At 35.1% G+C, this 24,072-nt stretch overlaps 1 protein-coding gene across 1 annotated transcript in view; it reads right to left on the bottom strand.

Annotated features, from left to right (window-relative positions):
• The window catches only part of LOC149530580 (CBL-interacting protein kinase 24-like), a 224,291-nt gene extending 202,989 nt beyond the window's left edge, over positions 1-21,302 (bottom strand). The window contains exon 1 of the mRNA XM_089810240.1: positions 20,827-21,302. Coding sequence (XP_089666366.1) covers positions 20,827-21,000 — 174 coding nt within the window. The 5' untranslated portion in view covers positions 21,001-21,302. The remainder of the gene's footprint in view (positions 1-20,826) is intronic.
• Between the last annotated feature and the right edge of the window lie 2,770 nt (positions 21,303-24,072).

The raw sequence follows: 24,072 nt of genomic DNA, 5'->3' as shown, positions 1-24,072 counted from the left end.
CTTTCTTTGGAAAGATTGACTTTGTGAGGAAGTTCATATTTGCGTTTGCTGAGATTGTGAAACCAATGAATGACATGTTGAAGAAGGATGCAAAAGTAGATTGAACTCCAGCAGCGAAAAGGGTATTTGAGGAAATAAAACATGCTATTATCAATGCACCAGTCTTGGTAAGCCTGGATTATGAGAGGCCATTCAACATATATTCTTTTGCCTCTGATCACGCATGTGCGGCCATTCTAACACAAAAGAATAAGGAAGGTGAAGAGCATCCGATTGCGTTCATGAGTGCACCTTTCAAGGAGGTCGAATTGAACTACCCAAATGTGGAGAAACAAGCCTATGCCTTGGTGAAAGCAGTAAAGAAATTCAGGCATTACATCTTGAGAAGCAAAGTACACGCAATCGTGCCAGACATAGCAGTAAAGACTTTGTTAATGCAAAGCAAAATTGGAGAAAGAAGAGGCAAGTGGGTCGCCACTATTCAGGAATATGACATAGAGATCCAACCAATGAAACTAGTCAGAGGACAACAATTAGCACAGACCATGGCATCAGAAGGACCTGGACTTGTACAACAAGTTTATGAATTGGAGGAGGTACATCCCGATGAATGGTACCAGGACATAATCAGCTATCTTTTAAATCACCGATGTCCTTCACATTTGAACTCAATGCAAAAACGGGTGCTAAGATTTAAGAGCAGAAAATATATGCTACAAGGAGCAGTGTTGTACAAGAAGAATCATGAAGGGGTATATTTGAGATGCGTTGGAAAGGAAGAAGCAAGGAACATTTTAGAACATTTTCATGACAAATGGGGAACAGGACATGGATTAGATTTGGCCACAACACATTGGATACTAAGAGTCGAATACTATTGGCCAACTTTGTTCAAGGACACTCACGAGCATGTGAAGAATTGTCATGTTTGCCAAACTGCGGCGAAGAGACAAAGCAACCCAGCGATGCCTTTGCGGCCAATCATCGAGGTGAGACCTTTCGCGATGTGGGGACTTGACTTCATTGGTCCCATCAATCCGCCTTCCTCAACGCAACACAAGTATATTCTAACTGCAACTAACTGCTGTACTCGGTGGTCAAAAGCCCAAGTTTTCAAGAATTGCACTACTGAGACTCTCATTAAGTTCTTAGAGGAAAAGATCACCACCAGGTTTGGTTGTCCTTTTGCTTTTGTATGTGATAATGGTTCTGCTTTTACTTCTTTAAAATTTCATACTTGGGCATTAGACCACGGGATTATTTTAAAATTTTCATCAGGATATTATCCCCAGGGAAATGGCCTTGCTGAATCTACAAATAAAACCTTTTGACTGTGATTGGAAAACTCTTAGATAGGAACCCAAAAGATTGGCACACGCAACTGAGATACGCCTTGTCGGCGGATAGAACTAGAGTGAAAGAGTCCATAGGAAACACACCTTATCATTTGGTTTATGGACAAGATCCTATATTCCTAATCCAATTGAAAATTCCAACTTTGAGGTTCATACAAGAATACTATGATGAGAATGAAGACTGAGTCCAAGTTAGGTTGACTCAACTGATGCAATTGGATGAGAAAAGGGATGAAGCCCTAGATAAATTTGCAAAACATCAAGGGGTAGTGAAACGTTGGTTCAATAGAAGAGCGCAAAATAAGGCCTTCAGGGTTTCAGACTTGGTCTTATATTGGGACAAAGCCCATGAGAAAAAAGGACAACATGACAAATTCGATAAACTATGGAAGGGTCCTTTCCAGATATCTGAGATCATCGGAGATAATGCGTTTAGACTAAAGACACTCACTGACGAGGATGTCCCATTGCTCGTCAATGGACAATTCCTCAAGCATTATTTCCAAGCCTAGGACTCCACCCGGAGCCCTTTTGTACATAGTTAGAACAGGTTTGTTTTCAATTAGTAGTTTAGTTTTCTTTTAGTTCTTTAGAGTAGAGTTTGTCTTGGACCATTTGGCCCAAGGGTTTAGAGTAGTTTCCCTTTCAGTTGTTTAGAGTAGTTTTCTTTCAGTTGTTTAGTTCCCTTTTTGTTCTTTAGGGTAGTTTTCTTTTACTTGTTTAGTTTAGATGTTGTGAAGGAGCTTGAGTTTGATTTGCATCAAGTCATTTGACTTGAGATCTTTTAGCTTCCCTTAGTTAGCAGTTTTGATTTTTGGGCCTTTGCAAGTGTAAAAGGGGGTCCATGTTATCACTCGTGGGCGAGGTGCATAGATTTTACATTTTTGGTGACAAAACGAAATCCGTCTTGTTCATTTCTCGAATACATTTAGCAAGGTTCAGAGATTTAAGGATGTGCTTGCTTAGTCGTTGGTCTATGGTAGGACTTGTACTAAATTTGGGTTTAACTCGATAGAGGTTCTTGAGTTATCTTTGGCATGGTTACAACATTCTACTCACACTTAATTGCTCTGAGTTCTTGATGTTTCGAAGTGAAATTGGACTTAGTAAAAATCATACACCTGCTTCAGCGCCACTGTGGTCTTCCAAACCCTCCGCAAGCTTCATTGCCTGCAAACCAAACAAAAGATTGAAAGGAAAAGAAGAAAAAGAGAAAATATCATGAAAAAAAGAAAAAGAAAAAGTAGTATCAAATTGAAAATAAAGATGAAATTTGGTTCAAGGGTGTGCAATCATCTCTACCGGTGCTATAAAAATAATCACTAAAGGTAGAATCGTGATTGTGGTGCCACAACGATAACTCCGTCAGGGGTATAGACACCTGACTGGCAGTGGGGCTCTATCCAAGTTGCTTTTGAGGTAAGGATATTATAATAGCTCAATTCAAAAGATTTGAGAAATTGTCAAGTTCTTGTCGAGTGGGGAATAAATCATTTGCACACACATGGGTAACATATGGTCAGAATGCTTGGGTTCAACTTGAGAGTTCTTTCCTTTGTTGAGTGCTTGTCCTTAAGTAGATTTGCGGATAGGCCATCCTGAGATTTTTGTTCTAAGCGCCAGATGTTGTGAGGTTCTCACACCATCGCCCCAAATTCTTTGGAGACCCCCTTTTTTTTATCGCCTTGGCAAATTTTTGGGTTGTCCAAAATTTGAGTTTTGAAAATTTCACGCCTTGGCACCTTTAGGACATATGTGGGGAGGCTTAGCTTATTTTCACCCGTCTTTGCTTGATTTTCTAGAGCCACCAATTTCATCTTTAGGCCGGACAAAATTTTAAAAAGCAATATTTGGCAAGATAAAATTCTAAATTTGTACTTAGACGTTTTCCTTTGAAAATCCGGATATAATTGTGTAAATTTGAATAATCTTTTAAAAGAAATAAAAAATTGTTAGACTTAAGTTTTGGAAAATCTCAAATTTTTCTTTGGTGAAAATTTTAATTTTCTTGAAATGAGGCTAAATTGCAAAAATCGATTTTTGGCTCTAGAAGAAATTTTATTTTATTTTTGTCAAAAAAAAATTATTGGCATAGTAAAATCGATTTGGGTAAAAATTGCAAAAAATTGGCTTTAATAGATTAAAATTGCCTTGAAAACTTTTTGCCTTTAATGAAATTGGTAATTTAATATTAAAAAATGGCTTTTGGTTAGCCAAAATCCAATTTTAATGACGTATTAATTACTAAATCCTCATTAAATGGAAATATTTAACATATCCAAGGCACCATTTAATTTCCTTTTGCAATTTAGAACTAATTGGCAATTTTAAAAGGCAATTTTCATTTTAGCAAAATTAATATTTAGCTAAGTATTTAATTGTGGGCCATAATTTTGCATTAATTATTGTTTTTCTTGCTCCCAGGGTCCAAGTCGGCTAGTTTGGGGGGAGTAAGAAAGTTGGGTATAAGAGGAGGCCTCTCTCCCATTTCTTCCTCACTTCTCCTTCTCAAGGCGTTGGTGATTTTGCAAGAGCAGATCTGCACTTTTCTTGCTTGGCGAATTTTGTGGAGGCGAAATTTGTGGGAGGCAAATTTTGTGGAAGCGAAATTTGTGGGAGCTGAAATTTGTGGGAGATAAAAATCTGATTTTTGCAAGAGGCTGCAATTTTTGCCCTAGGTTCGGTAATTTTATTTGGAGGTGAATTGCATGATAAATTTCTGATTTGCAAGGGATTTGAAGTTCTTAAGGTCAAGTCCTAAATCCAAAAAGTCGTTGTAAGATTATTGGTTAAGGCAAATTTTCATCATCTAGAGTTGCAAGGGGTCCTTAAGCTGACATCCTTCTTTCGTTCTAATTTTAGGATTGCTTCCCTTGGTTCTACTTGCCTTCTGGTCCACCACTCTACCATCCTGTAATAGGGCGACGAGCATGGAGGATGCTAGTGCAAGTAAGAATCCCAAGCGGACAAGACTGAGAAAGACAAAGAGGATATGATGCCCAAAACACCCTTTTTCTCGAAAATAAAGAGAATAACCGACACCAATATCGCTACAGTGGACATGATACGAATGAAGGAAAGACTGAAGGAATGACAATCCCCTTTGGCAAAGAGGATATCAATGAGATAAATTTTGGATCGAAGTTGGATGAGTTAGGAAAGATTGTTATCAAAAAAAAGCATTTGGGCACCCTTTCCTCTCTCAATGCTTTTATTGGATTTACGAAAGACTATGAGAAGGATCACGAAAGGATACTACAAGCAATGAGCAGCATGGCGAAGTCAGCAGAAATCAAGGCGAAGCACACACCTTGTCCTCCAATGGAAGAAGTTAATGAAAGGCTAGCTAAGTTCATTGCCTTAGCTAAGAAAATGAAAGAAAAGGGAAGATTTATATTAGAAGATCATTTGATGTAAGCCCAAGTGGCAATTTCCCTTTCTTCTAGAATAGGACAAGTGTCTATTTCTGATTGGCCACCATTTTGGTGCCTTCTCATTAGTTGCCACTTTTTGCACTTTTTTCATTGGTCCATTGACGAGGTGGCAACTTCTCATTGGCCGATGGGGTGGCAACCCTAATTAGGGTTTTGAGGACCCAATCTGGATCGTTGATCTTGTTTTGATCTCCATTGTCCGTTGTATTTTTGGCCATTATAAAAGGCCATTTGCTCTCATTTGTAAGTTGTTGGAGAAATTGTTGCGAAGATAATACCAAAATTGCTCTCTTTTTCATTGTTGTGATTTGCATGTTGATTAAGAACATTGGGTATTATTGCATGTTTTCTACTTCCACTTAGATTTCCTTTCAAGTTGTTGAAGCAAATTTCATTTCAAGTTGTTTAAGTGAGAGTAAAGTAGATGGATAGTGGTATGGTAGCATTGGTAAATGTTTGATAGGGATCAATACTAGACCACTAGCATCCTAGCGGCTGGTTGGGAAGCTTTGTGTGGTAAACTAGTTTATTATTCCTTTGAATCATTGCACTTGTGAAAGTGAGGCTGCTGGTCAGCGCTCATTAGGTTCGATCCCCGTCCATTTGCTAACCTTCCATTCATAGAAGTAGGAGTAGAATAGTGAGTAGCTGGGTAGTCGAAGTTTAGAGAGAAGGAAATTAGAGGAGTAAGTTAAGTATCAGAGCACATCCATTCACCTTCCACAACCATCGCTTTCCCATCAACATCATCACTAGCAGACACATCCTCCATCACCACCACCATCAACATTATCTGCCTCCGCACATTTCACAAACCGAGTCACCATCACTTTCATTCCACCAAAGTCCAAGTCATCCTTGAATGAATAGTGTAAGGACGCCTACGTGATTACCAGCAAATCACATCGATAAAACTGAGCGAGTATCCAACAGTGTAAGGAACATTGGAGTTATACTCATGCTTCATGAGCATTAACTTTTCAAGAGAGGAGCTGCATGTTTGATATCCCATATCAAATATTCAAATCCTAATATGTTATGTAAGTGATACAAAACTCGCATCAACAAATCTCTCTAAGTTGTTTTCTTCCAATCACATTTTTGTGATAATCCCCCTCCCCCCCCTCAATGTTTTCCTATGTTGAGAATTATATATCATATATTCTAAAAGGTCACATCCTTTAGATTTCAAAAGACATATTTCTTTATATAAGATTAGTAATTAATATCATTATTATTTAATATTATTTATTTTATGAGAATGTTATTTAATATTATTTAATAGAGATTATACATCTCATTTAATATTTTAATAATTTATTAATTTATAATAAAGGTAATATAATTTATATTATATCTTGCTATAATTTAATTTAATAATTTTTTATTTAATATTTAATAGTAATATTATTATGATTATATTTATTAACTAACTATTTCAATAAGATATTTAAATAATGTGTGTATTTAAATATTATTCTAGATACTAATTAGGGCTCATGACAAGTCCGCCCCTCTCAAATTTGTTTGTCCTCAAGCAATTGTGTGGTTCATAGCTCAGATTCATTCTTTTTACTTGTGTATGCGTTAAAATACTTGCAAAGTGTACATGTTAGTGTATGATGGCCTATGAAAGAAGACACAAAGTAGACACATTAATGCATGAAGACGCAATTCAAACACGAGGTAGACACACGAATGAATGAAGGCACGAAGAGAACACATCGATGCATGAAGACACAATGTAGACACAAAGAATACAAGTTAAAACTTATTAGATTCATTTTCATATTGTGAAATAGGTAAAGGTTAAAGAAATGTACTACTAATTTTGACTATAAGTGTCATGCTCCTTACTCCTATTTGGAAATCAAATTTCTTGAAAATGTGTTGTTTTAGCAACTTTCTCTTAGCCAATACCATAATAGGGTTCCCTAGCATTTCTCCCTTAGTTGAAGACTTTCTCTTGTGTGTCTTTCTCTACAATGGATGGTAGAATTATTGTTGCTCAAGTTTGGAAACAATCTACTTTGGACTCCCTCATGTTTACATCTATATTGGGATTCTCTTGTCCCAACATGATCGAATTACTCCTCCCCCTGTGCAAACTCCCTACCCACTAATTACACATGGATGGTAGAATTACTGCTGCTCGAGTTTGGAAACAATCTACTTGGGACTCCCTTAGGTTTACATCTATATTGGGATTCCTTTGCCCCAATGTGATCAAATTACTCCCCCCTGTGCAAACTCCCTATCCATTACACACAATCTACTTGGGACTCCCTTAGGTTTACATCTATATTGGGATTCCTTTGCCCCAATGTGATCAAATTACTCCCCCCTGTGCAAACTCCCTATCCATTACACACTTAAAAATAATACTTCTTTCTAAATTCTTGTTTTGGTTACACTCAATCTTTTTTCCTTATTATCAATGTTATTGTGTTATGTTGTTTGTTATATTCCTTTTGATTGTCTTCTATCTTTCCCTTATGTGTTTAATTACATGATGGATAGTAGAATTACTGCTGCTCAAGGAAAGAAATAGTCTACCCAAGGCTCCCTCATGGCTCTCACCCATATTGGGACTCAATTGCCTCAACATGATCGGATTACTCTTTCTCCTGTGCAAACTCACTATCCATCATAGATTTAAACACAAAGTAAGTATGGACAATTCCATTGCAAAGTCAGTTACAAGTGACTAATGTCCTTAACACACTTAATGATATTGCTTTGTGTAATAAAACTATATACTTGCAATATTCTTATGTATAGTTTTTAAGGATTTATAGACTATTTACTCCTAATTTCAATTAAACTAGTGTTATACTTTTACTAAATCTTTGTGAATGCAAGGTTAATTCCCTTAATGCTCTAACAAGATTAGATTGGTGATCAATTGTAGATTCTCATGCTCTCCCGTTTGTATAATTCTTGTGTATGATAGTAAAATGTATAACTGAAATAAAGTTCAAATTTATATGATAGCCCTCGATATGATCTTGGATGTTATATAATTCAATATATCCTATCATGTGTTATCGTTTTGTATGAATCTTGTACTATGTATGATTGAATAATTGTTTCAATTTCTATATGTTGATATAAGTCTATATACATATAGTAGATAAATAACTTAAGATGTATTGTCATAAATTTATAATGACTCACCAATTTGCATCAAAATACTCACTTGTATTGAGCGGGGAGAATTGATATTACTAGTCTTTGTCTAACTATGCTTGTGATTCAATTGGGACTCACCTTAATTTGCTTCTAATTCTCAAATTTTGTATTCTGAAAATTGCAAGCAGCTTATAATTATCTCCAAGTCTTCTTCTTATTGAAAGCCAACAAGATTTTTTTATTTATGAATATACAAATTCTCTAAAACGTCTATTATGTATAAAAGATGATTATTCCATTTATAAAAATAAATTCTTCTTTACTTTGTATTCTACTCTTAGTGAATAATTCCTAATAACACGCTTTCCCTCATTAATGATTAGGAATACTTTGGATTTATCACCCATATTTCTTAATACACACCTAACCCCTTTAAAATATATAATTAATTCTATTTTTTCATATTAATTCTTTTTCTTATTAAATCTCCCAAAACTCCCATATTAGAATGGTGGCAATTTCCTCTATTTTCCTTATAATTTATTTTAATTTCACGCCTTATTTAAATTATTAATATCTATCTCCTTGTTTCTTATGTGTCCCCTTATTTATTTGAGTGGCAAGCAAATTATATGGCACGTATACCTTTGGAGGTTATTGGTTGCTTGATTTTTATTTTTTTAAATTCACTTCTCTTATTTATTTTTATGAGTTTATATTATTGTCCTACATTTTTGTCACCACAATATGTAGGTAACTATACGAAACTTTTCAACTTAGTTTCCCATTTCTCTAAGTTTAGTTCATTATTTAATTGGTTGATATTGATAAACCAATCATTTCTAGTTGATATAATGAATCCTTTTACTAAAGATTTTCGTCAAGTCTTTATAGTTTTTCTATTTGTTGAGCCTATGCTTGATTTTTGAAGCCTTCAACGTCTTTTTTCTCATTTTTGAGTGTGTTTGTTGGCTTTTGGTCCTTTGGTTTTGCTCAAGTCATTGCTTTTGGTTTTCCCTTTGATTCAATCTATCTTAAGGCTTAATGAGAGTTGGCAATCAAAAGATATGATCATTTTAGTGCTCAAAAAGTGGACTTTTCAGGTGTAACTGCATGAATTAAAAATATCGTGTTATATTTTGAAGACATTCTCTTTTTGAAAAAATATAACATAAATTCACTTTATGTTATGTTTTTAAGTTACTTTATCATTTTAATTTTTCACTTAAAGTAACTATAAAGCACTTTATGTTATATTTTTAAGTTGAGTTGTTTTTTAATTTTTCACTTAATTGACTATATTAACTATATAGTTTGATTTTATTTTTTCCAATTCAAACATCTTAGTAAATATTACTTTTTGAATGATATTTGCACATTATATATTTATCTATATAGTGTAAATATTATTTATGACCCATTTAAGTAATATTTCTTCAAAAATTAAATTGACATGTGTTTAATTCATCACTTAAGTTGTGCATAACATGTCTACAAACACATTTACATCAAAATATGTAACTGCCTCTAGAAACCACGATTTTGAATGAAAAGGCAATTTTAAAACACATAAAATATGTAATTACATATGTTTTAAAATATGCAATGACTCCCAAAAGGTGAGATGTGCATATTTAAGTGTTTTCAAAATATGCAAAGACCTCCAAAAGGTGTGATTTTGCACTAAGGGTCATTTGTGAACAAATTTTAAAATATGCATATGCACCCAATAGGTGTGATTTGCATTTGGTCTTCCATTACATGTTTTTGAAACATGTATGTGCACTCAAAAGGTGCAATTTCAATGGGATGACTCTTATACATATTTTAAAACATGCAATCTTCCCCAAAAGGTGCGATTTACCTTCAAATGCATGCATATGTCTTCATAAAACCCGATTTTGAAGATTGAAGGGAAAACTCCATGCACATGCCCTCCAAGAACAAGTTTTACACTAAAAATGTTATATTTGATCATAATATGGCTTAAATTCCCAAGAGGAGAGTTGTTTTGTATTTCTTGGCATTATCATGCCCTCAATGTTTGAATTCATGCCAAAATCACTTCTTCTATGGTGATTTGGAGTCACGTTTTTGTAAAAAATGTCCATTTTTATGGTGTTGCTAATCACATTTTGGCTCATGGAGGAATCGGTTTGGGGTTTTTGATCCATATCATTGTTATTGGGATCACGTTTTTGGCTTCCATTTGCAAACACAATTCATTTTGGGGCAGATTTGAAACACATTTTTGATAAAAAAAAAGTCCGAAAAACTTGCATTTGTAAAAAACATTGGTGTTTTGAGGGATTGTAAGGCATGTTTTTGGCATTCCTATCAAAAATACCTCATTTAATGCTCATTTTGAATTCATCGTTGCAGGGTTGAAGAGGACCAAGTTTGTTTTGAGAATTTTTCAAAGTTAGAGCTTCTTCTCCTTCATTCTTGGCTCATTAGTCCTCAAGTAAGTCAACATTTGCCATTTTGCTAATTAACTCATGCTTATCTTGCTATTTTGATGCATGTTTTAGCTTGATGTTTTACACTTTTTGATATAGATGTCATGAAAGTGCATTTTCTCTTTAAAAATGATGAAAAGACTCATTTTCATACTTTTTGGCTTTTTCCCAAATTCCAAATTTGAATTTACATTTTGAAGTAAATTGCTTGTTGACATGTTTGATTCTAAGACCAAAGGTACATGTTTCTTTTGTGCTTGTTTTCGTTGTTTGTTTGCTTGTTTTCTTGTTTTTCTTTATTTGGAAGAAATTGCAAGTTCTTTCCCAAGAACTTGAGCACGTTTCACTTCACTCTACTTTCCATCATCGCATGCAAGTGTATCATTTCATTCCATATTTTCCATTACATGCCAAGGCACATTGCATCCATTCCTTTCATATGCAATTACACTTCAAAGAGCAATTACATGTAATTACATATAATTACATATAATTCCTTTCCAAGACACATTGCATCTCATTCTCTACATATAATTACATGTAATCTCACCCTCCGTCCGCTTTCACACGCAATCTCATTCTTCGTTCCCAATCGCATGTCACATATACATGTAATTCACTTTTCGTGTAATGACATCTTGAGAACCCGTTTTTTGACTAAAAGTCACTCTTAAAAGGTCAAAAAAAATTATTTGCACGCATTCCTATACATTCAACTTTCATGCCTTAAAGCATATCCATTAAAGCTCATTTCTACCTCATGTTTCTATCTTCTCCAGTTATATTTCAGCCTTTACATATGCATGTTATCTCCTTTCAAGATCATTACACTAGATCTTTAAAGTATCTAATCCATACTCCAAACCTTTGTTGTTGATCAAGAATCAACGTTTTTATGAAAGGGATATCCTCTGATGATGTGTTCACATTTTGGAATTTTCATGTTGCAACACAAGCACAAGAAATGCCCTCATCCACAAAATCGAAAGGAAAAATGAAATATCAGTATGATAAAGAGTTGGCTCATACAACTACATCTCAGGTCATGTCTATTCTTGTTAGTGTGTCAAATACATAGATCGGGCATGTGGCTATGATAGATTTCTTGCAAAGGATAGAAGTTCCTGCTAATCATTGAGATGAAACGCATCAAAAGGAGTAATATTTATTTGGTGTCTACATTCCCTATGGCTGCCCTGGAACCGGAATTTGTTCTAGGATGTTCAAAGGGTTTCAGTCCAAAGTCTAAAACGATCAAGGATGTAGATGCTAATGTCACTATTAGCCTTGATCCTAAGGTTATTGAACAAATTTTCAAAGTACCATAGAGTGCAAAATGTGTGGATTTGACAAAGGAAGCATCTTGGGAAATATGGAATGAAATCAAGGGAAATTATCATAAATATGTTAATTTATATTGGTTGAATTCCAAGAGAAGCAATTTTTCAAGATGGGCTAAAACCATTCACAGATCCAATTTTAAGCCAAAATACAAAGACTTGATTATCCTTCTCAGAAAATATGCAGTCTCAAGGATTCCAAGGATTTTGAACCATGGATGTACAAGGTCATTTTTCAAATCATTGATAATAAGGAACATATCTTTTGGGGAGAGCTTATTAGCACTGTGCTTTGTGAGCAACTACTCAATGTAGGGACTTCAACACCGTTCTACATGAATTCCTATCATGTCTATATCACTGCTACTAAGGGATCTTTTTCAGCGCTTTCAACCAAAGGAAATTGTCTTCAAGTTCCAATTTGGGAGTATTATGATCAAATTACTTTGACAAATAGTATCACTATAGGAGAGTTCAAGATGCATTCTTTGGAAATTTCTGGTGCTTGTTTGATAAGCAGTTCTCTGTCAAAAGAGTGTCTAATGAGGCATGGGATAAGCTTAATCAATATGGTTGCATCTTTATTCAGTTTCCAACCTATACCTATTCAAGAGTTGGGTACTTCAAAGGAGAACCATATACCTTACCTAGGTATGCTACCGACAGAATCATTCTAATGGAATTGGCCAGACAACTCATGGAAGTCCAATCTGATCAACATATTATGCATAGGCCAAGTTTTGGTATTATCTCTGTCAAACCCTTAGCGATTGGTCATTACACGATCATTTCAATACACAAAGCAAAGGCCATGGAAGCAGAGCTTCAGCTGATTACACTGAAGAAGTTCAAAGCCAGCTATGATTTTGATTGCATAGAAATGAATTCAAGAATTAAGAGAGCATTTGCTCATGTCCATCATATAGAAGACATTTGGATTGATACGCAGATAGAGTTGGATATTATGAAAATGGACTGTTGGATGTTAACATTGCAGCAAATTATTGATCTTAATATGATTAAGATTCCATCTTATTTTTAAATTGAAGATGATGGTAATATTCCTGATCCAGAATATCATCAAGCTAGTTTTGATAAACGATGCCCTTTCCCCATTCAATGGCAGCAAAAGGAAGGTACTTCTATCCTTGATTGATTTCAATCCATCTTGGCAAACGCCAACAAATGGTTGAAAATCAAAGGTCTCAAAAGGGTGAATCCTAAGTTAGGGGTGAGTTTTGGAAGTTTTGGTCAGCCTGGAAGGAAGTCACAATTAGAAATTGCAAGCAAAGATGGTGCATCTTCCTCTGATATAAAGAAATCTCTCAAATTCAAATTGAAAGGTGGAAAGGGATTTAATACATCTCAGACACCTGAACAAGCTCAAGAGTCAAAAGGAGAATCTGATGAAGGACTTGATAAAGAAGACAAGGAGAAAGAAGGAGAAGTCATGATCATATCTCCTCTACGGCTTACACAAACTCAAGGACCATCTATGCAGGAAGCACCTTTCTTGGGTGGAATTGATGATGATGTGGATTCATTCTCCATTATATTCACAACTTCTATCCCAACCTCAAAAGTAAATACATCGGCACTTCCTATATCTTCAACAGCTCCTCCCATTTTAATAGCTGAATAATGTGAGCACTTGAGGAACGTGTTTGAGAATTTTCCAACCCTCACAGAAGGCCAAGTTTCTTAGCTTGATACATCCCTGACTAGGTTTGAGTTGTTCATGACAGAATCTTCCTGTCATGCACCCATGAATTCAGCTGTACAAACTAAGTCATGTTCAATGACAAAAAATATACAATTAGGATCAATGCCTATGGTCTCCATTGTACCTATTTTTGCAGATGAAAATTTCAGTTTGCCTACATGGTTGAGCCAGATTACGATGAAGAGAAGAAAGGTTGTGGTACCCCCAAATGACCTTTCTATTAAGAAAACTAAGTCTAAATCTTTGAAAGATAAGATTGTTTCTAGGATCATAGTTGATTCCGAAAAGACTAAGTTTGTAGAAGTTATTGAGCCATTGGTGGACAAGCTAATTGAAGAACTTAGCTGTTCTGACTACAAGTTCACCAAAGTGGAAATTGGAAAGCAATCACGATAGGGTTGTTTACAAGATGCACAAGGCACACTTGCCAATGTGTCAAAAAGCAATCATAAATTATGAGAGAAGAAAAATCAGCTCAAATAGGAGGTCGTTCGTTTAAATGAAGTCATTAGACAACAATCCTCACAACATGCAATTGTTGCATCCCAAACACCTAAAGAAAAAAGGATAGCAGAAGCTGCAAAGTCTTGGATGGGAGAAGTCATTTTTTAAGGAGTACAAGCCATTGCAAATAAGGCCAAAGTCCTTGGATGTATCAAAAGTGTGGAAGAAATGGTACATTATTTGATTGCATCTTTAACTTAGGAAGCTAACACTTTGAAAGAAATTTTGAATGACTGGGATGAGATGGCCAAATCTGATCTAGATGCCATGGTCACATGTGACGTTGTTCCATCTTGTGAAATGTTCTAAAGATGTCAGGGACTCATGGGTTATAAAGAAGAGACACTAAGAAAGCTTGTAGCAAAGTTGCAGGCAAACTTAGAAGATTGTCAGGCAATAGAAACTAGAATCATGAGCAACTTGGAACAAATGGGAAGTCAAATTCTTGATAAGCATGGTAACTTGATTGCAGTTGAAGGGATGACTTCAGAGTATACAATCAGGGTCAATGCTAATTTGGATTCTGAAGATTTAGATTCCCATACAATGAACAGGTTTGCTTTGTATAAATCCTTAGCAAAGCACTTACATGATTCTCTATCGGCAAATTCCAAGATAGTGAAATCAGCAAATGCCGATGCAATGAGGATAGAAGCCATTTCAAAGAAAATGGAGATTTCAGATCTTCATACAGTGCATGATGTTATCATCAAATTCAAGGCACTAAAGGACAATCTTTAAGACTGTTATTTTGTTTCCATGTCTGTAGATTAAAGAGGATGTATTGCATGAAATTATGTAATTACATGTAATACAATTTGCATGTGTAGTGACATGTAATCCAATAATTCTCTTGCTAGTTAGACCAAGTCAAAGTTGGTTGAGTTGCTCCCACTTTTTCCTCCTTCTCAACTCCTTTGCCTATATAAAGGAGTGCTCTCTCATTGTAAAATCATCTTTTATTTGTATGCAAGAGAGCTCTGGAGAAATTGTGCAAGCATAACTTTGATCGTGTAACGCCATTTTGAAAGAAAAGTAAATAGGAAGAATCAATTGAAACTAAACTTTGATTGAGTGCAATTGTTACTTGTGCAAGTTAAAAGCTTTGACTATGATTTGCATTTGTTATCTTTGATTCATGTGTTTTTTTACATTCTTGATAATTGAGTATAAAAAGAATTAGGAAGCAATCGGAGCCGAAGCTTTGACTAGGAGCGGTTGTAGAGATATATAGACTAGAAGCTTTTACTGTAGCTTATATCTTTTTCTTGATTCACAAAATAGTTAGAATCCTTTACCTCTGGAAGTCTTTGTGCCCCAATAGTAAGGGTTATTTTTATAGCATAGATTAAAACCGGACTTAGAGCCAAACTGGTACGCTTTCAGCTAGCCTTTGAGTTATTGTTAGTTTATCATATCACCGTTTACAACTCCAGATAGAAATGTAGTTCAAGGTTTCATCTTGCCCATTACTTGCTATGTGAGTAAGCGGATTCTTTCTTAAAAGCTAAGAGGAAAGAATATTGGTAATACCCTTTCAAATCTCTCAACTTCTTGCTTACCTTGAGTTGATCCAAGGAATGGTGAGAAGGGGGAGCCTTCCCTTTAAGGTAGGAGAGACTCTTTCTCACATGCTGTGGCTGGTCTACCTATTTTGCGACTAGATTTTACCCAAAACAGTAGGTTGCAAAATTTCCACCCAACATATATAGTACTATTAGTAGAAAATGAACTGGTGACACTTGTCTTATTTTATTTGCTGCTCCATTCCCTTACTAACTCATATCCTTCACATTTCTCCCCTTAATAATTTATTTTCTTAACAATGCATATTCTCCTTATTTAAGGGACTTGGCTGTTGTGTCCTCCACTTTAATTGGTCTTTCCCATGATTAAAGGGCAGATTTATGTTCATGCTCTTTTTTTTATTAGGAATCCCTCTTATGTACTTGTTACCTTATCCTTAACTTATATTGATTTTTTCAATCTCTCTTTTTTATGTCTCCTCCAAATTCATTCTGTTTCTATTCTCCACAGTGCTTGTGTTACGATGCTTTCTCATGGGTTCATTTTAGGGCGATTTTATAAAAGATGCAAGCCATGAAAAATAACTATCTTGTCCTCATTGGATACAATTAAACAGTTTCCATCTTAGTTAAAATAAAATATGTCGTGCCTTACTAATTCAATTTGTGCCAAGCATATTACCAATGGTAGCAAAGATCAATCTTGTCCGGCCATATTGTCTACGTAGTTCGATAAATAAACCCGATACTGCCTTCAAAAAATTGATGCACCTTGTGACTCTTTCTGACTGCTATTCGTTAATCTTCTTTTGGAAAAAAAATTTCTATTTACTTGATGTATTTTTCTCAGATTTTGATTTTTTCCCTGATTGATAATGATATTATGTCATCCATATTTCGTGAATCGTGTGATGAAACTATGCTAGCTTCAAATCACCCTTTTTTATTTGCTATCCAATGCTGGAAACTCATTTTTGAATTCCCTGTTCTTCTATGTTGCTACCCTTAATATATATATATAGATAAATTTTTGAACCCTTCGTTTTGAATTTTTTCCCCCCGCAACATGACAAGAGTATGCTCTGATACCACTGTGATGAACCAAGCTTCTCTATTTCTTCCTTCTTTTTGTTATTTTTAAAATTCCTTTCTTTTGTACAATCTCTCTAACTAAGTTGTTTTCTTCCAATCAGATTTGTGTGATAATTCCCCCCCTCAATGTTTTCCTACGTTGAGACTTATATATCATATATTGTGAAAGGTCACATCCTTTAATTATCAAAAGACATATTTCTTTATATAAGATTAGTAATTAATATCAATATTATTTAATATTATTTATTTATTAATTAATACCAATCCTTTGAGTTGGTGCCACTCCTCTTCTTGCTCTTCCTTAACCCTCTTGCTCTTCACTCTTATTGTTTCACCTTGCACTTGCAGGTTTGTTGCTCTCACTCTCACCCTCATTGCTACCTACTTGTCACTGATTTTTTTTGGAGAGTTGAAATAAGGGTAGACGGTGGATTTACAAATTTCTAAGGGCTTGGATGCACCCCGTGGGCCACTAAGGTTTGAGCTTGGCTACAAGATTTGTAAAAAAAAATTGTTAATGGGCCCTTGGTGTACTGGTGAAGTCAAATAGTTCTTAACGAGCTCACCAAGATCAAATCTTGTTAAGTGTAAGGCTTCAACATCATAAGGGATGAGGCCAAGATTGTGCCACGAGCGTATTTGGTAGAATGGATGCGCCTCAATCCTTCGCTCTTAGCCACAAAGTTTCATCTTGTGACTCATACTCCCATATCGAGTAGCTACACATCAATGGGTTTGTATAACCTCCATTTTTTTTTTTTTTTAAATTTAAATTAACTTTTTGATTTTTCGGTCACAAGAGATGCCTAACCATCTCCAAGACATTTGAGACCCTTAGGAGTCCCTTGGACGTCTTCAGGACATCTCCATGTATCTTGGAAGTAGTCTTGCCCTACAATTGGACCATTTAACAACACTAAGTCTACACACAAAATTCCAAACAACAAATTAAACAAATAAATAAATAGCATAGAATAGAAATATAAATAATGTTGGATAGTGGAAGAGATTCTTGTTAGGAATTGTTGTTGGTTATGTTTGGCATTAATGTTTTGTCACTGATGTCAACATATATCTATCAGACAATGTTCCTAGTGGTGAACAGTACAGAGAGAGTTTTGATGAAGACAATGTTTGTTGAACCTGAGATAGCAAACCTTATGGGATGATGATTGATGAGTCGACACGCTATATTTGTCATTGCATATGTTTCTAAGTTGATTTGGAAAGTTACAGAAGTTTCATTGAAGACTGGTTACAAACACTATTTACTAAGAATTATTTCAGACAAAGGTCCGGTACACTTTTCAGTGAGTTTTGGTGGAACAGAAATTTGGTCTGCAATTTTGGATACATCATGAAGACTTGGATTTGCATCTACATTCAGATTTGTTTGATGATTGAGGACTCACAAGTCAGTTTGCTTGTTGGACAATAAAAGGGAAATTATTTCCTCACTGACTTAGTAAACGTGTTGGTCGGATTATTATGATTAATTATTGGTTGGTAATGTGTTGATGGATATTGCAATGTATTCTATGTGTTCTAGCCAGGACTTATGGAATTGCATTGGTTGATGTAATTTAATTTGTAATTAGGTCTCATAATGAGCTGACCTAATAAGTGTTAGAGACTAGTATAAAGAACTGAAATCAATTGTGAATTTGAAGGTGTAAGGAGTAAGTATGTTTGCACGAGTGTATGTATGCAGATAGAGAGAATGATATGTTGTGAGTTTGGATCAGAGACAGAGGTCAGAGTTGACTGACAAGAGGTGTGGAATCTAATAATGTACTTCAAAGGAACTGTTTTGGCATAGTTGATGCTTTCAATCAGTTCATCTCAGTGAATTGTTGTCCACGTGGAATTGTTGTTCACTTATTGGGTTGTTACCCTTATTTTATTTGGATTATAGTCTAATATGGGTTGTTTCCCTTATTGTAATAGAGCAGTGAGCTCCAGGCGAGTACCTGAATGCATTTGCATCCTTCATCTACCTTTAACTGGGTATTAAATGTGCTAGCACATCATCTACTGGGTTTTATCCCCTCTGGTTTTTCGCCAAATAGAGCTTCCACACAAAAAAATCTGGTGTTATGTGTTTTGGTGTTATTTGATTTGCATGATCTTTAAGTTTATAGATCTGATACACGGTGAATGGTTTAATGTTATAATTTGGTAACAACTGATTCAATCACCCCCCTCACCCCCACGCACAGTTGTGTGTTGTGCACTGTTATTCCTAACAAATAAAAGCAACAAAGAAGCAATTACTGTGAATGGAATCTTAGTTCCATTCATTCTCTAACATGTTTTCCATTGATGTTGTTGATCCTAAGATATTTAAATTTTAAAATAAAATCTATGATCTGTTTTGCATTAAAAAAATATTCAATGTGTATCCTCAGGCAAGGGCACAAATGTGTGATGCACACATTCTTATCATAAAGTTCATACTCAAAATAAAAAGATTACAACAAATGTTATTACAGAAGTTGGAAAGAATTATGAGGAATTAACAAAGCATTCTAATTTCATTTTTCGAGGCATAGTTATTGAAAGAGTCGATCCTGCCCCTTTACTTCCCTTCATTGCTTTCGACCTTGGCCATATGCAGTTTGTTTCTTTCTGCTCTAGGAGGGAAAAATGGAATGAGTCCCTTGTTCTCAATGAGGAGTTCTCTTACGAAATTATGGTTTCTGTAGACCTTCATGTGACCTCTGATTGGGGAAAAACTAAGAATGTTTAGATAGCACTCCCTGTTTTGTTATATTGCGTTTTTTGGATGCCTATCCAGTGGAATCATACAGACTCGTGACTCGTAATATGAATATCAGATGGACGATTAGATCAATTTGTGACTTCGGCCCACTGTATTTGTATTAATACATATGCGGCAGTGACAATAGATACTGAATCATGGGTGTGGTTAGTTTTTCAAATTTCAGCTCCTTTAGTTTATTTGAGGTTTATAATTATTTATACTTTACTTATTAAACACTTACTTTACTCTTTTTCCATGACTACTCCCTTCCAATCCCAAAATCCAATTTTATTGGCTACCCCCAAATTCCAGGAATTATTTGCCATCCAAGAAATACATCCCAGCATCCCCCATCCACAAAATTTGCAGAAACAATGGTTACAAATCATCATTGGTACCGCTGGGGGTTACAAAGAGCCTTATCATGATGATAAAGTTACGTACATCTACCATCGCTATCTCTGTATGGACTCATGTGATCACTATATATAATATAACATATTCTGCTATCCAGAACAGAGTTGCCTAAACCTTTCTATTTAGTATTCGAGAGATTCACTTTCACACTTTAAGATCCCATGGAGCTTTCAGGTTGATTGTCGCCTCCTCTCAAAAACATCAAATACATTAAACTTGGTGTGTCCTTTTGAGATTGCCTAACCACACATATTCAGGATAATTTAGTGAGCAGCGTTCACAATTTGCACACTAATATTTGGGAATCCCAACCCTCCCACTCTGAAGTCTTCTAGTCCCTCTTACCTCTGTCTTAAGTTACAACATCAGTCCAAAGTTTTTAGCTGCTTCTCAACCTCTAAAGGTTCAACTGCCTTTGGTGATCTCGAAAGTTAGACAAGCATACAATGCTTCTCATAGAATTATACACGCCATTTTAGTTTCTAAAAATTTTAGGTATCACTGCAAGACTATGTTGGAGTTACTGTTCCGATGATTGTTGCTCATGTGGCAAACCTTGTTTGAGTTGCTAGCAAGACAAGTTCAGTTTAGGTGTGAGTCATAGAATTTTTGTTTGAATCAACAACTAATTGTAGATGTGTTTGAGTTAGGTGTCAGTAAGTTCCAGTTAGCTGTCAAGTTCATGTATGTGTTGTCAATTATGAAATAGTTTGTTGTAAATCTATTTAGCAGTAATTTAGGAATATTGGTGGGTCAATATATTGCATAGATATGCATCTCTTATTTAATAATAACGAACTTCATGTTTAATCTCTATTTGTTAATTGTTGTTCTATTTTTTCTAATAGACTCCTTGCTTTCTGTTCGCTTTATTGTATTTATTTATGAACTCATCTCGAGCGGAGGAAAAGATTCATTTTGACACAGAGCCTTCCTTTCAACGGGATTGAAAAGTGCTTAATTTACATGAAAATTAAAAGAAGATCTACGAGTGCAGTGGCGGGTACACATAGAAAAACAAAGGAATTCCTTGATCACTTTAAAAGAAAGCGTAAGAAAGAAAGACAAATCATTTGCCTGATCGACCATCTTGTGCCTGAAAATGGCTGCCTTGTCGAGAACCTTGAGGGCCACGCTTTCTCCACTCTCCATGTTCTGAGCAAATTTAACCTTAGCGAAAGTACCTTCGCCAATAGTCCTTCCAATCTCGTATTTCCCTACCTTGTGCAAAACAGCCTTCTTCGACTTCATTCTCACTTCAAATCAACTAAAAGCCGCCAATCCTTAGCTCGCAACTGATCGAATGCACGACTCAAGCCGATCCAGAAATTTTCGTCCTTCAAATTCTATTCCTTCAACAGTAATTAAACACGTTCTGTGTTTGGGAAATTTTCCCGCCGATGGTCATGAGTTCGATCCCTGCAAAGTCTTTGAAGTGGCCAGAAGCGTTTGTATTTTTCAAAAGATAAAAAAGCCAATGAACATGTGCAGCTTCAGACAAGAATAAATGTTGGAATTACGTTATAATCTGAAAGAGCGGAGAGCGCAGAACACAGTACATGTGGCGCAGATGTGTACTTTAAACGCAAGAAGTTGAGGGCCGGTGTAGTGGGTCCCACGCAGCAAATCAGTAAAGGAATTTTAAGGTGTTTAAGTAGGAGATATTGCTATCAGGATTTAACTCTCTGATTTTGAATCAAACTCATTGACCCATGCTTCATGAGTAGTGATTCAAAATGAACCCAACCCATCTCTCATGAGAATAAATGGAACACTTAGCACTCATTGGGTCTAGGTGGGTGAAGCATCGGGACTTCTCGGGAGGTCACCCATCCCAGCGCGCTTAACTATGGAGTTTCCTCCATGGTTAAACCCAAAGCTTGCAACCCCATTTGTTATTGTGAAAAGTAAAAAAAGGGTGGGTTTGCCAACAACATATACAAATGTATTGTAAAGACAGACATCGTTATTAATATTAATAATAATTTATTTTCTAGAGTTTTAAACATATTTTGTACTTCTATAGGATTAGCAGTTTATACTTTTGAGTAGTGGATTTGAATCTGACATTAAAGGGAACTATTTATTTATGTCGATCTCAAAATTGTTATATATTTATTATAATTACAAATAAAGGTCATAATAATTTTTTAAAGCTTAGTGAATTGATACACTAATTTAAGAATAGCTCTTGACTTCTCAATTAGATTGTATTACTGCACCTCTCGATAGAAAGCATTCAAGAGTTAACTTATACCCTGTAGACTTATTCTATCCTCAATGTAATTGAATACATGTGTGTATGCTAGACCTTGGAGACTAATAATATTAGTTATCTACATTTGAAATTATGATTGATATATAAAAGTTTTAATCTTCAATAAATTCTTATATGCATTCATTTGTTGTTGCATCATGATCAAGGATATGGCAGGTCTAAGAGTTTTAACTCTTGATTACTCTTCATCAAGAGGTGGCATAACTCGATCTATTTGAGAAGTCAAGAGTTTCTTTGCATGAATCAATCCACTCAACCCAAACAAAACAAATTTGACCTTGATTGAAAAGGGATGACACCTAACTACCATCAATCAAGAGTTGATGATGTAATGGGGACAATAATTCAAATCAAGATGTGCACATATTAATATTGGCTATTTAAATGAAATTAATCATATTTCATATTTATCCTAACTAGACTTATTAAATAGATATAATACTATACAAGATATAATATATCCAAGGGGGTTTTGACCCTAGCTCGCACGATCAATGGAGGAGGCTTAAATCTTGGGTGCTCCCCAAGGTCTCAAGTTTGACTATGAGGTCTGGATTTAAGTGATGCACCTTTCTTGCGAGCATGTTTGTGCATCCCTAAGGGGTTTAGTCACACCCCATCTCACCTCAGCTACCTGAGAGATGGTTTGTTAGTCCTTGTGTTAGGTCGTGGGATACCTCTTAAGCAAACAAAAATAGTTATAATATATCCAAGGTTAATAAATTAATACACCAATGCTCCCCCATAAGTGCAACACACAAGAAATGAGAACAAAAGAAATAGTTTTTAGCAATTTATGCCATGTTAGGTATATTAGTACATTGATCTCTTGCAAAATAAGGAGGGAGAACACTCATAGGATGAAATTCCCACAAAAGAAGATGAAGACAGAATGTGTATGTAAATAACTCCCCCTACAATAAAAGGGGGTGATTTCAATGTATAATATTTAAAACTATCTGACATATCAATGTATAATTAAAAACTCTCTCCCAAAATAGAGAGAAGAAAAGAGACCATTTTAGTTCCTCACTGATGTGTATTTTCTTACACCAGTATTAGATGATCAACATGGTTAGTTGAAGGTTGTCCGTGATCATTAAGCATATGATAAAGTGTGAGAGAGGAGAACTTGGATTATATGGTGTCTTAAGGAGGTAATCAAGTATCGCAATGTCAATGCCAACAAGTGCCATAATCACACATGAAGTCTGTGACCTCACTAGAGAAAGTGAAAAATTAGGACCTTGTAGAAATGGGGTTTAAAATAAGATCCAAAGACAAAGCTAAATTATTTTGATAGTTCATAGTGCTCTCCACAAAAATGTCAAAGTGTGATCAAGCATCATGTAAGATGTAGGTATAATAACCATTGATGTATGGTGATCATTGTAGTAAGACATCTAAAACTCAATGAATATATGGTGCTCCCCTAATGGATATCAACACAAATGATGATTAAATTAGGTATGTGGACTTCGTAACTTGAAAAAAATTGCCATAGAAGCAAATTTAGATAGCAAAAGCACAAGAGGGAATAATTGTAACCCCATGACATAAAAAAGATTATACACCTCCATAGGAGTTTTTATCAAATAGGGGATTAATGCATTTAATGTTACTCCATAAACAAGTGGTAAGTATGTATACAAATGAAGTAGGCTAGGTTGATCAATAAGAAATTGTTACAAGGAATCATTAGAATCCAAATTACTAAACCAACACCACATCCAAATGAAGCAACAGATGATGGATATGACATATCAATAAATATCATTTGTATAGTTCTCATTCATGAATTATATATCCGCATAAGATGTATCAGTAAGAAAGTTTAATAGATGTATTGATATTGAATCAAAGAATATAACAAACTAGTATGATTATATTTAAGAAGTTATTTCAATACATCAATTTCCTTTAAATTTTAAATATTCTCGTATTTTTATCTCCATATTAATCATATTTAAATATAAATGATTTGGGATATTATGAATAATACAAAAATGGAAAGGAGGTAGTAAGAGAAGGTTATCTATTGAAGT

The sequence above is a fragment of the Cupressus sempervirens genome, chromosome 11 (assembly GCF_028749045.1).
Source record: "Cupressus sempervirens isolate cs-2001-9-10 chromosome 11, ASM2874904v1, whole genome shotgun sequence".
Taxonomy (NCBI): Eukaryota; Viridiplantae; Streptophyta; class Pinopsida; order Cupressales; family Cupressaceae; genus Cupressus; species Cupressus sempervirens.
This window is presented reverse-complemented; position numbering and strand designations above follow the sequence as displayed.